At 28.4% G+C, this 12,379-nt stretch overlaps 4 protein-coding genes across 9 annotated transcripts; 3 read left to right on the top strand and 1 right to left on the bottom strand.

Annotated features, from left to right (window-relative positions):
• The first annotated feature begins 47 nt into the window (after nucleotides 1–47).
• LOC100646880 (AN1-type zinc finger protein 1) lies at nucleotides 48–1,702 on the top strand. 2 transcript variants are annotated; one of them, XM_003401217.4, is made up of 3 exons: nucleotides 48–433; nucleotides 514–977; nucleotides 1,048–1,702. In XM_003401217.4, exons 2-3 carry the CDS (start codon nucleotides 552–554, stop codon nucleotides 1,426–1,428), a joined length of 807 nt encoding a protein of 268 aa, XP_003401265.1. In that variant the 5' UTR covers nucleotides 48–433; nucleotides 514–551; the 3' UTR covers nucleotides 1,429–1,702. The 2 variants fall into 2 exon arrangements, with proteins under 2 accessions (XP_003401265.1, XP_003401264.1); XM_003401216.4 differs by having other exon boundaries at nucleotides 54–433; nucleotides 544–977.
• LOC100646683 (tetraspanin-33) lies at nucleotides 1,532–9,144 on the bottom strand. Of its 4 annotated transcripts, none has more exons than XM_012317023.3 (5): nucleotides 8,986–9,144; nucleotides 3,605–3,808; nucleotides 3,361–3,534; nucleotides 3,146–3,277; nucleotides 1,532–3,075 (listed from the first exon to the last, which is right to left on the bottom strand). In XM_012317023.3, the coding sequence occupies exons 1-5, from the start codon at nucleotides 9,142–9,144 to the stop codon at nucleotides 2,839–2,841; spliced, it is 906 nt and encodes a 301-aa protein (XP_012172413.1). In that variant the 3' UTR covers nucleotides 1,532–2,838. The 4 variants fall into 4 exon arrangements, with proteins under 4 accessions (XP_012172413.1, XP_020722472.1, XP_003401262.1 ...); XM_020866813.2 differs by lacking the exon at nucleotides 8,986–9,144 and adding an exon at nucleotides 4,312–4,444; XM_003401214.3 differs by lacking the exon at nucleotides 8,986–9,144 and adding an exon at nucleotides 4,009–4,331.
• On the top strand, nucleotides 4,398–8,279 carry LOC100646440 (bromodomain-containing protein 8). The gene is made up of 3 exons (XM_012317022.3): nucleotides 4,398–4,537; nucleotides 4,849–7,844; nucleotides 7,925–8,279. Exons 1-3 carry the CDS (start codon nucleotides 4,519–4,521, stop codon nucleotides 8,099–8,101), a joined length of 3,192 nt encoding a protein of 1,063 aa, XP_012172412.1. The 5' UTR covers nucleotides 4,398–4,518; the 3' UTR covers nucleotides 8,102–8,279.
• LOC105666557 (heparanase) lies at nucleotides 9,051–12,121 on the top strand. Of its 2 annotated transcripts, none has more exons than XM_012317019.2 (7): nucleotides 9,051–9,189; nucleotides 9,655–9,849; nucleotides 10,111–10,424; nucleotides 10,550–10,793; nucleotides 10,893–11,252; nucleotides 11,323–11,761; nucleotides 11,827–12,121. In XM_012317019.2, exons 2-7 carry the CDS (start codon nucleotides 9,783–9,785, stop codon nucleotides 11,987–11,989), a joined length of 1,587 nt encoding a protein of 528 aa, XP_012172409.2. In that variant the 5' UTR covers nucleotides 9,051–9,189; nucleotides 9,655–9,782; the 3' UTR covers nucleotides 11,990–12,121. The 2 variants fall into 2 exon arrangements, with proteins under 2 accessions (XP_012172409.2, XP_012172411.2); XM_012317021.3 differs by having other exon boundaries at nucleotides 9,061–9,189; nucleotides 9,760–9,849.
• The last annotated feature ends 258 nt before the right edge of the window (nucleotides 12,122–12,379 follow it).

Genomic DNA, 12,379 nt, shown 5'->3' with positions numbered 1-12,379 from the left:
GTAGCAGACGATAGCAACATTTAGTGTACGATCTTAGACATAGGGTTGGCTATCTTTATTACGTTATGACAGTGACAAAGATTTTTCAATGTTATTAAATTTATTATAATTGATAATCGAATATATTATTTTGTTACTTTGTTTTTATATAAATAGAAGAAAATATTGAAAAAATATTATATTTTGCGTTATGGACAGTCAAGTGTGCAGAGATGGTAGATTATTAGATTTGATTGACGAGATCTGGCATAAAGAACGTTTGCCTATTGACGATATTGTAGTGCCAAATCAAGAATTACCTGATCCTGAAAGTGACAACGGTGATTCTCATATGACACTAAAGGAATTAGAACAAAAGTGGAATAATCTAGCTTTAGGAACTCTCAGTGAGAACCATTTACATTCACCAACGCCGTCTCATAATTAAATATAGGTAATAACTTATTATATACATATAACGACTGGACACGAGTAACACACTAATAATTTATTTAAATTATTTTTCTGCTATAGTGTACGTATTGTACGTATCTTGTATTATAGATTTAAAAATGGAGTTTCCAAATGTTGGGGAGAGATGTTCAATCAAAGATTGCAAACAATTAAATTTTTTACCATTTGAATGCAATCATTGCCATGACTTATTTTGCAAGGAGCATTTTCATATAGGTTCTCATAAGTGTCTAGGTTTGAAAGATAAGATCACATACACCAAAATAAGGGCACCAAATTATACATGTTCAGATGAATCCTGCAAAGAAACTTCACCCATCGAAATGCAATGCATCAAATGTAAGAAACACTTTTGTCTACAACATAGATATCATGGCTGCTTGGAATATACTAATGAAGAAAAAACAACAAAGTTGAAAAAATGGCAAATTCCAAAAAAACAATTTGCTGAAGCAAAAGCTATAGTAGATCAAGAAATTTCAGATACTTTGAAGAAATCCAAAAATACTACAATGGCCAATAAAGTATGTTATATCATTTAAATAGTTAACAAAAGATATTACATATTTGTATATTTAATTATTATTTAATTAGGTAAGACTTATGCGTGTAAAGGGTTCTGCTGTTGGTTCAAAAAATGTACCAGTAAATGAAAGATGTTATTTTCTTGTATATCCCCCAACTACAATATCTAACAAACATATAGGACCATCTAAAGGTATTTATGTGAACATGAACTGGACAATTGGGAAAGCTATAGATTCAATAGCTGATATATTAAAAGTATCCAACAATAATAATGTAGCAGGAGCATCTAAACTGCAATTATTTCATCATATAACTGGCACACAAATATGTAATGAAATGGATACACCATTAATAAAATTGCTTGAAAATTCGGAACTTACAGATGGACAAAGTGTTATTTTAGAATATTCAGATAGTATGTTTGTAGATACTACTTTATATAAATAAATATTTACAAAAAGTAATAACAATTTCTTTCCTTTTGGTCTATACATTCTTAAAATATGATTTATAAGTATACAACAATTTATTGATAGTGGTAAGAACACAGTTTTAGAATAATATTTGTTTATTACAAACTAGATGGTTTTATATATATCAGTTTTACATTTACTCTTGATAAAAAGACACACAGATGTACTATGTATGTACTTAATAAACAAATCATTTACACCAGATTATTGTCAAGTTTGTTTCAAATAAAACAATGATGATACTTTGACTTTGGCACTGGACGTTCTTTCCTTTTTTGACTTACTTCAATTACACTAATATAGCATAATAAAAGAATCAACAATATCGATTTAGAAACAACTATATACTTACTAATATCTTGTAATATGCTTATATAAATGTTAAAAAAGATAAATATAGATAGCAAGAAAAATATTGAATAACATTTTTAACCATGTGCGTGTTTTAACCGTATCATTATTTTATTACATTTTGGCGAATTGAGTAATTGATACGTTATGAAATTATAAAAGTTTCATGTAGTGACACACACGGTGAAATTTTTCACAAATAATTATGTAAATATATAAAAAAAATATTAATATAAAAATCATGAATCTCTTATGAATTGAATCTACTTCTTAAACTATTTAATGTAAGTCTTTCGTAGGATATTTAAAGGCTTGATATTTTTAATACTTATAATATTATTACATATAATGTACGAATAATGGTTTAAAGTTTTGATGCAAAAATTACCAACATATGAAATTTTGTATTGTAGATACATATATATATAATAAATTATGTATAACGAAAGAATTAATATTTTTATACAATCAACTCCGTCTTATACGTGATTAATAGTATTAATTTAATTAATCTTATGTCAATTAAAAATTCTTCATATGTGAATAAGTTTTGCAACAAATTTTATATGTAACTAAATGTGTAGACTGAATAATATTCACTTTCAGATATCCTACTTTAGGTTGAATTACTGTACTTCAAAAGTAACCAGCCTATGATTATGCAAGTTATATAAAATTTCGAGAAAGAAAATATATAATTATCACTTAACAATTTATCGATATAGATTCGATAAAGATATAAGATAAGTTAGTAATGGAGATAAAAGAAAATAGTTATAAAAATAGAATAATATATAAAAGAAAATAAAAGCTAGTCGTCGATTAAATATACACGAATATAGTTTTTTAAGTAAAGTACAAATCTGATCAAAGAAAGAATACAAAGTATGTATAGAGAGATTGCAAAAAGAACAAGTAGAGTCATCCGGACATTTACATTTGTTTCATTGTCTTGGCCTCTTATTCGGCCACTGGCCACCTGCCTGCTGGGAGGAGAATGAATCTGATAGCGGTAGGTGGCCTGAAGTCAAGCTCAGGAATGCCAACGAGACTTTTGCAATTCGATTTGACCTTCCAATGTCTTGGCAAGATAAATGACAAAAAGTTGACTAAGAGCTATACCTAAAGCAATACCAGCTATTGTGTACAAATTGCGTTCTGCCCAACTTCGTACAATTTCAATGCAACCACTAGTCCATACTTTCTTGCCTGCTTCAGATACTGGTAACATTTGCACTTTATAGCCACACATTATATTCACAAGACCACTCTAAACATTTCAATAATGTTTTAAATTCCAATATGTTCTCATTAACAAAATGTAAAAAATATGTACTTACTGATATGTCTGTAGCATTAATGCAACATGAAAATGGTGCACCACAACGTTCAACACTAGGACTGGAGCAATTAAAATATTCATTCTTTCCCCAATCCAAGTATCCTTCTTGACTTAAACCACAACATCTAAACTGTTCATGAAAATATAGATTTTTAAAATATTATTAATTATAATAATATACCTTAATAAATGTTTGTTTATAAGAATCTTTACTTTTTGTTGCCCAAAATCAATAAAATTTTGTAGATCAGGATCTTCCCTATATGTTTGTATGATTTTATCTGTAAACGACTCCTCCAATAATGATTGCAATGTATGTGGGAATACAAAACCAACAATTGCAATGCCCATTTCAAGCAAGAAGAATACCAATAGACATAGTGAATACTGCAATAAATAAGTATTACTTGTGTGTTAATAAACTGCTTAATATAACGATATATTTGATAATACTAACAAATTTAAGAAGACAAGTATTTTCGCGTAATGCTCCAACACATCCTGCAAAACTAACAACAAAGACTACTCCTCCAGCGATAACCATCACAAGTGAAATATTAAGGATCACATCATATACATTTTCTACTCTAACGGAACCAGTTGCTTGCCATTTATCCACAAATGCATATAAACCTACTCCAATTAAAAGTCCTCCAAATAACTGTACAACAAAATAAAACATTTAAAATTTCATTCTCATAAGATTTCTCTACATACAATAAGATTTTTTCTTAAGATTTATCTATAAATAACAAATACGTGTAATACATAATTTTCTGCTTACTGTCTGCTTATATTCTATTGAATATGCTGAATTGCTTATATTATATTCTATATGAGAAATATAAAACATTTACTAACCCAAAAAACAAAATTGAGCATAAATATCATGTACTTCACACAAGAACTAACATAAGTGAAGTTATTTGTTCGCCGCCGATTATTCATCATGGTAAAGTAGAAATTGTTTTAAGAGTTATTAATTGGTATATACAAGAAATTCTCACTTTTAGTTATATATACAAATTACATAAATTGCGTTACTTATTTCATAATTTCACTTATTTAACGCATATTTGCTACCTTCTTACTTAATCTTCGATGAACTATATTTAATCGTTCATGAAAAGAAAAAGTAGAATGCACCATACTTTGACAGCTTACTTTGCATCCGCCATTACACTTCTGTTTCTCGTATTCCTCGCATCCAAGTTTAAAATCAGCTGCCCGCGCATTCCACATTTCCACGTATAAAATATCAAACGTAAAAAATTCTAAACGAGACAAAATTTCTAATGTTTGAATTGTTTAGAAATTTTCGATATTTATACTATACGTATTCGAAAATATAAGATACTCGCTTTAAAAAATATGACGTCAGTGCAAGACAGTAAGTTTGTTATTGTGTACTATAGTTCATAATTTAGAGGTTAACAGGATTATATTAATACATACTTTTATATTTAATTAATAATAGGTTACCGTAGTGTCACATTATAAATATTTTATCATAATGATAAATGATGTAATATATTACTATTTACTTTTATATGATTACATAAAAAATAAATCGTTGCTTCTTAATCTATATAATGTAAACAACCAATTAATACTTGAAAACATAAATATTACATGCTTACAATAGTATTGAAAGTGTCGATTACATAAAATTTAATTTATTAGATATTATAATATTTGCAGGATTAAAATTAAAAAAATCATATGATACTTGGAGTACTCGTGAACAATTATGTTTAGCTTCTAGTGTATTGAAGTCAGGAGATCAAAATTGGATGAGTGTATCACGATCATTAAAAGCATTTGTTGAAAAAGAAACATTAAGACCACCTGATTGGTTTTCTCAAAAATCTTGTGCCATTCAATATGCACATTTATTGGAAAATGCAGATACCCCCAAGAGGAAGAAAAGGGAAAGTGGAGAAACTACTGGTGAATCAATAGTTAGAAGGTTAACGCAAGAAAGGATGGTTGAATTAGGGCAAATATTAACTTTTCAAAGGGATGAATACCAACAGCTTAAAGCTGAAATTAATATGTTAAAATCTGGATCAATATCAGAGGACAAGTTACAAAAAATGTGGCTTGCAATGGAACAAGAAGAACGGGAACAAGAACAAAAAGCAAGAGCACATTCTGCATGGTTAGCAAAACGACAACAGAAGCAAGAATTAAATTCATCACAAACAGGAACTACTATAATTCAACGTAAATCTACTGAAAATACAATGGAAATTCAAGAAACAATAGAAAATACAGATGAAGATGAAAAGAAAGCTAGGGGGGGAAGGTCACCATTGTTAACAAGTCTACTAAAATCACCAAGTCCAACAACACAAACTCAAACCACGACTACTACAGCACAAGTAAGCTCTCCTACAATCACAAGCCTACTTAGTTCTAGTCCTAAAGTACCAAATTCTCAATTGACACAAAATGTATCTCCACAATTGCACCAGTTAGTTACTTCTGCAATTTCAAATATATCATCAGAAAGACCATCAGTTGGTGCACCAACCTTATCTATGTTATTAGAAATGCCTGCTAATGCACACAGGGGCCCTCTACCTAATTTACAATCAACTCCAAGTATGGTGTCTCAACAAAATCCTACTGAAGTTCACAGTCTTCAACCTCAACCTATGCATCAAGTTACAATACAAAATGAAACATCTGTATCTGCTCAGCCTCTTACAATTAGCACTCCAAATATGCCATCCACAGAAAGTATGGTACAGATTATAGATCATATAGATGATGTAATACGTAAAGATATAATGGCAGATGTAATAGACAAAGATGAAATCAATGAAATTATTGGAGATATAGAAGAGTTGATAAAAGAAGAAATTACTGGTAGTCCACAAACTATAGATACAACTACATCAACAATTAATACCCTTACTGTACCTCAAATTCAAGAAGTACCAGTGGTAACAGAACGGCCAGAACCCAGAGATGTAGATGAAGTTGTATCACTTTCTAATTCACCAGAAAGTGAAATGGCTATTGAAGAAATTGATTCCAGTACATCAAATATTGCAGAAATTATAGGTACAGTTGCTATTGAACCACAAGAACATAAAGTTATTGTTGCGGAAGTATCTGAAACCATACCAAGTGCATCAGAAGAAGTGAAATCTGAAGAAAGTACATGTTATGAAAGAGTAACATTGAATGAAGAGCTTGTTCCTGAATTAGACACTCAAGATGGTGAAAATAGCAAAGATATTCCAATAGAAGAGAAACAAATCATTGAGGAATTTGATACTATGGATTCTACTTCAAATGTAGAAACTGAAGAAAATGATTCGAAAATACCTACAAAAGAGTTAATAGAAGAAATAGCAGAAGATGAAGTTGAAGAAGAAGAAGAAACTGAAGTAATTGTACCAGAAATTAAAGAGTCACCTACTAATAAACTACAAAGAGTGTCCTCTGAAGAGTTAGAAAACAAAGGCAATATGGAATTGGATCAATTAGAAATGCATCTTGCTAAAATTACAGGTGAACAGCAAGATGTTCCATCAGCAGAAGTTGTTAGTGTTTCATCTGAAGTAACAAATGATCTTCCTAGTACCGAGGATACAGAAAAATCACAAGATATTAGTTTAATTTTAGAAGATGATGAAAGTAGCTCTGATGATAAAAAGAAAATAACAGAAGAACAAATAATAGAAAATACAATTGAGAGCACAGAATCTATTGATCTATCATTCAAAGAAGACCCTATAATTGTAGTCAAAGAAAAAACTATTATAGAAGTAAGTGAAGAATCTCCAGAAAAATCTCAAGAGGAACAAACAGAAGAAACATTGGAAATTTATACAGATGAATTTAAAAAAGAAGATACAAAAGATTCTTCGGAAGATACAACAAGCTCTATACTGCAAGATATAGAAATAAAAGAAGAGGAAATAGAGGAAACAGCAATTGTGGAAGATTGGTCAATCAAGGTCAAGGAAGATCAACTGGTATCTCCAGAAGATATAGAAACTTCAAAAACAGAACCTGCAGATCCTATTAAATCTGAGTTTGACATTTCCATTGTAAAGAAAGAAGAAAATACATATGAAGACTCAAAAGTCGAGGAGGAAACAAAAATTCAATTGGAAAATTCTGTAATATCAGAAGTTCAAAAAGACGTTCAAATAAAAGAAGAGAAAGAAGAGAAAAAAGGTATAGATACTGAACAAAATGTAAAAAAAGAGCTAGAATCTATAATAAGTGCTGGAGAAGATACTGCTGAATTAGATGAAGAAGAATCATCATTAAGCAAGTTAAGTGGAGGACGTGCTATGAAAACTTATTCAAAAAAACAAAATGTTTGTATTGATAGTGAACCCGAAAATGAAGGTACTGGAGAAGGTGCAGATTATAGGGCGTGGAAGAAGGCAGTCATGTTGGTTTATAATCGACTTGCTACACATAAGTATGCATCTGTATTTTTGAGACCTATTACAGAAGATCAAGCACCTGGATATCATTCAGTTATCTTTAGACCTATGGACTTATCCACTATTAAAAAAAATATAGACAATGGAACAATTAGATCTACGATGCATTTTCAACGTGATGTCATGTTAATGTTTCAAAATGCTATTATGTATAATAAACATGATACATTTATTTACAAAATGGCAGTTTCAATGCAGGAAGAATGTTTACAACATATGCAGGTAAATATATATAATATAATATTATTTTCTATGCATAATTACTATTTTCAAGAAATCTAACATTATTTAATTTTGTTTAGATATTAGTACAAGTTACAGGGGAGGGAACACTCAGGAGAGAAACAAGAACTGCAGCAAGTAGTAGTAGTGACGCTAGTGAAAGTAGTATAAAAAGAAAAAGAAGTCACATCACTCCAAGTCCTCATGATACAGACAGTCCACGTTCAAAAAAACGTAGAAAATCAGAGAATGATTAAGGACATTTTTATATTTATGTATATAAATATGTGTAATGCGATACGCATTGAAGTTCTAAAGAACTTTACTGGGAAGGATGAAAGAAATGATAAATTTATCCTATCAGCATTAAAGGATGATACTGGACAAACAAGATGTTTGAGATGCATGAAAAAAAATACAGTGATTTGAAATTCTGTCTGTTAGAATTATTTTTAAATTATAGTAAAAAATGCGAAAATAGATTTTGTATTAATAATTACAAGGTTCATTCAATTTATTTTTTAAAACATTATTACAACTATGTACTATAGTATAATGAATAACAAAAATAATTATTTGTAATATATATATATATATTATTTTAAAGAAAATTTAACATTTTTATTTTAAGGAAGATATAATAAAGACATTTTATAAAGCATAACTTTCTCTTAATATTAAAAAACCAAAAAATGTATTAAATAAATATTCCAAATTATAGCTTATAATGCAATTTGTTCTATCATAATAAAAAAAGCCTGCCATTTATTTCCAATGGCTCTTCTAAACATTTAAATTTTAGACACAAAGTATAAAAAATCATCAGTGTAATCAAACATATGTAGAAAATTTAAATTTTATAATTGTATAACTTATCAAAATTTAAACAAAATTCATAATGGGTTATTATGCTAGCGGTGATACTCGTAAAACGATACAAAATTCCGAGGATGAAGGTTATGAAAATCAATCATCTTGTACCACAATATCTGTTGGGGTATTAAATCAATTAGATGTTAATGACAAACAATATTTTACATTTAGAATTTCTCAAGATATTTTAAGTTACTATTATCAAAAATATGCTTTTATTTAAAGAGAAATGTCTTTATTTTTAAGTCATTGGCACCAACAACATTACCAATATCCGATGACACTGATCGACCGTTTTGGGCTGAAGATGAATTAAGTAGTTCAGAATCAAAGCAGCAATTAAACGAAAAACAGAAACGTAGACGTAGTTTGTCTTATCGTAATCGTATTGCGATACACAGAAGCCGGTCTTTACTTTTTCAATCATCAAGTTCTAGTTTAGATTCGCTGTCTGAACAAACTTCACCTGGAGGTACTTATTAATATAAATATTATACATATATTTATATCAATATTTTTTATTTATTTTAATATTTTAAAGAAACACAAGAATCATAGGTTCTTTGTAATTTTAACATAATTATCATAGTTCTCAAGCAGGAACAATTTACAAGCCAATTCAGTATAGAACAACACGGCTACAATAATAGAAAGAAAAAATATGCACGTAAAAGAGGAGCTCCTTTTTTAAATAACGATAAAATTATTTATACAAAATGTAAAACTTCCGATCGAAAATAAATGCAGAAACATCACTCATTTTTAATAGATAAAATGTTTCATTAGTAAATTGTTTAACATCGTTTATATTATTTAGATTACGGCATATATATTTATCATTCTGTTTATTTTAACAAATTTATGATAGTAATGTTCTTTATATTTAATCTTTATATTTTTATAAGTATAATTATTATTCTACTTATATAATTTATAGTGACTATAAACGAAACTAATCATAGTACTCGATAAATCTGTTTGCTTCCGATCACAAATCAAATAAGAATTGTATGCATAAAATTATTTTGAAATATATATATAGATAATTGAGAACCTGAACAAATTATGAGCTACTTTATAACCAACGAACAAGGAAAAAATGAGTATGGGAAGTTAGACAAACTTCGAATCCGTAAGTTCTTTCATTGAAATTAATAGAATTTATTTTTAATAAATATTCGTTTTAATAAATACTCTTTGCATACATTATTTCTACACGCAATTAATATTGTTAAAATACACATGCTTATATATATAGTATATATACAATATTATCGCCATATTGCATGTTCTATTACGCATGGAATATTTAAAATTTGAATTTCTAATACGCCCAATGGATTACTTATTCAATTATAATATCTACACGTTCATATTCTTCTTTAAATTTCAGAATCAACAATACATCCCACTCTTAGTTTAATCCTTCTGAGTTTTTGTATGATATTTTTAATATTATCAGCATGGAATTTCAATAATACGATAAACCAGACAGTTAATAATCACGTTCTTCACTTATATTCAAGACAATCACTTTTACATACAGTGTCAGACAAATTTTTGTCATTCGGTCTTGATACATCATTACTTCGTGATATGAAAAGTCTACCAATAAAGGATAGCAAATTTATAAATTTAGCTCGGCTTCTTGGGCCAGCCTATGTTCGGGTAGGCGGTACGTCTGCAGATTGTCTACACTTTAATAAAGTTGGTATATTATTTTATCATTTATGAAATTATCATATATAATATATATATATATATATATATATATATGTACATATTTATTTAAAAACACTTAGATAATAATTTATATGAATTATATTGCATAGACAAAAACAGTTTCCGAAAAAGTAATTAATCCGGTAGACGGCCAAGATATAAGTAATTTTACTATTAATGAGACAGACTTTGAGAATTTATACAACTTTGCAACAGAATCAAAATTGCGAATGATATTCGATTTAAATGTATTAATTAGAAATGTTGATAACTCTTGGAATGATGTTAATGCTAAAAATATAATCTCATTTGCCAAAAATAAAGGCATGACTCTAGACTGGCAATTAGGAAATGGTAAATGTTTTATTTACTATTTTTTTTAAATATCATATTTTATTATTCAATCTGCTTATCTTTTAAATAGATTGGTACGTAATAATAATAAAATTTCAGAACCAAATTCTTTTCATCATGTATTTAATAGAAATGTTAATGCAACTCAACTTGCACATGATTATTGTCACTTGAGGGAATTATTAGATGAAATAGGATATAATAAAAGTATTCTTGTGGGACCAGAAGTAAATCATGTAGAAGATACAGTTCATATGGGAGAGCAATATGCGAAAACATTTTTAGAAAATGATAAAAATAGTGTAAACTATGTTACTTGGCATCAATATTACCTTAATGGAAGGGAAGCTCAACTAACTGATTTTATAAATATTTCAACTTTTAATTATTTGCCAAAGCAAATTAAATCCATGCAAAAAGCAATTATATCATCAGGAGAACTTATTCCTATGTGGTTATGTATGTAATCATATTAGTCTCTTTGAAATAAAATTTCAAATTTAAGTGATGAAGAAGAATCTTTTTGTAGCAGAAACAAGTACAGCTTATGGTGGAGGTGCACCAAAACTATCAGATAGATTTGTAGCTGGATTTTTATGGCTTGATAAATTGGGATACAGTGCCAGTACAGGAGTAAATGTTGTTACCAGGCAATCATTGTTTGGTGGAAACTATGCTATGATTGGATCTGATCTTATACCAAATCCTGACTGGTGGGTTAGTATAGTTTATAAGAAATTTGTTTCAGAAAAAGTTCTAAAGTTATCACCAATACCTCTTGAGTATTTACGATTGTATGCACATTGCACTCCAAAAAAAGCATGGACCGGCAGAGTTCCAGCAATTACAATATATGGAATTAATCTAGCTAATTTCCCTGTTCATGTTACTATTCAAGGAATTCCTGTATTTCACAGAAATGCTAAAGTTTATTTATATGCACTTACTTCTGACAAACTACAATCAAGGTATGTAATAATTATTTTACATGAAAATAGATTATGTAACATTTCATTTCAATTTTCTTTTTTAGGACTATAAAAATAAATGGAGAATTATTGAAATTGGAATCTAATGGAAATTTACCACCATTCCGACCTATAGTATTAGAACCTACGGAACAAATTACTTTACCACCTTATTCCATGATATTTATTATAATACATAATGCAAAGGTTCCAGCATGTTATACATAGATAATATGCAACAACTTCAATTAAATTATACCATATATTATGTATACGTTTTCTATACATTAAAAATTTATATTATAGAATCTCATTTTTACAATCATCACTAACTAGAATAAAGAAAAATTAATAAAAGAATTAAACAGTTAAATAATTTTTTATAAGATATTACTATATCTTATATATATGCATATATGCATTTGTGTGAACTCGTGTGTGCGTATTATATATATGCAAAAAACTATATTAACATTATTCAATATATGTATCTTATTACAATTAACGCATAATATATTATAATACAAAGCATGATATATAAGATTTTTTTATAAACCTTATGCATGTTTCAATCAACTATCAATATATCACAACATTGTTCTATTGTTGAAAGATACA

Source organism: Bombus terrestris, chromosome 15 (assembly GCF_910591885.1).
Source record: "Bombus terrestris chromosome 15, iyBomTerr1.2, whole genome shotgun sequence".
In the NCBI taxonomy this organism is placed as follows: Eukaryota; Metazoa; Arthropoda; class Insecta; order Hymenoptera; family Apidae; genus Bombus; species Bombus terrestris.
Note: the sequence above shows the minus strand (reverse complement) of the source record. Positions and strands in the feature narration are given on the sequence as shown.

Bases quoted from the DNA above. Each gene is read 5' to 3' on its own strand.
- LOC100646880 (XM_003401217.4), top strand. From the start codon at position 552: ATGGAGTTTCCAAATGTTGGGGAGAGATGTTCAATCAAAGATTGCAAA. The intron at 978-1,047 runs GTATGTTATATC...TTATTTAATTAG, and splicing joins ATACTACAATGGCCAATAAA to GTAAGACTTATGCGTGTAAA.
- LOC100646440 (XM_012317022.3), top strand. The intron at 7,845-7,924 runs GTAAATATATAT...AATTTTGTTTAG, and splicing joins AATGTTTACAACATATGCAG to ATATTAGTACAAGTTACAGG.
- LOC100646683 (XM_012317023.3), bottom strand. From the start codon at position 9,144: ATGATTGAAAAAGTAAAGACCGGCTTCTGTGTATCGCAATACGATTAC. The intron at 3,809-8,985 runs GTAATGTTGTTG...TTTGTTGTACAG, and splicing joins ATCAGTGTCATCGGATATTG to TTATTTGGAGGACTTTTAAT. The intron at 3,076-3,145 runs GTAAGTACATAT...TGAAATGTTTAG, and splicing joins TTAATGCTACAGACATATCA to AGTGGTCTTGTGAATATAAT.
- LOC105666557 (XM_012317019.2), top strand. From the start codon at position 9,783: ATGAGCTACTTTATAACCAACGAACAAGGAAAAAATGAGTATGGGAAG. The intron at 10,425-10,549 runs GTTGGTATATTA...TATATTGCATAG, and splicing joins ATTGTCTACACTTTAATAAA to ACAAAAACAGTTTCCGAAAA. The intron at 11,253-11,322 runs GTATGTAATCAT...ATCTTTTTGTAG, and splicing joins ACTTATTCCTATGTGGTTAT to CAGAAACAAGTACAGCTTAT.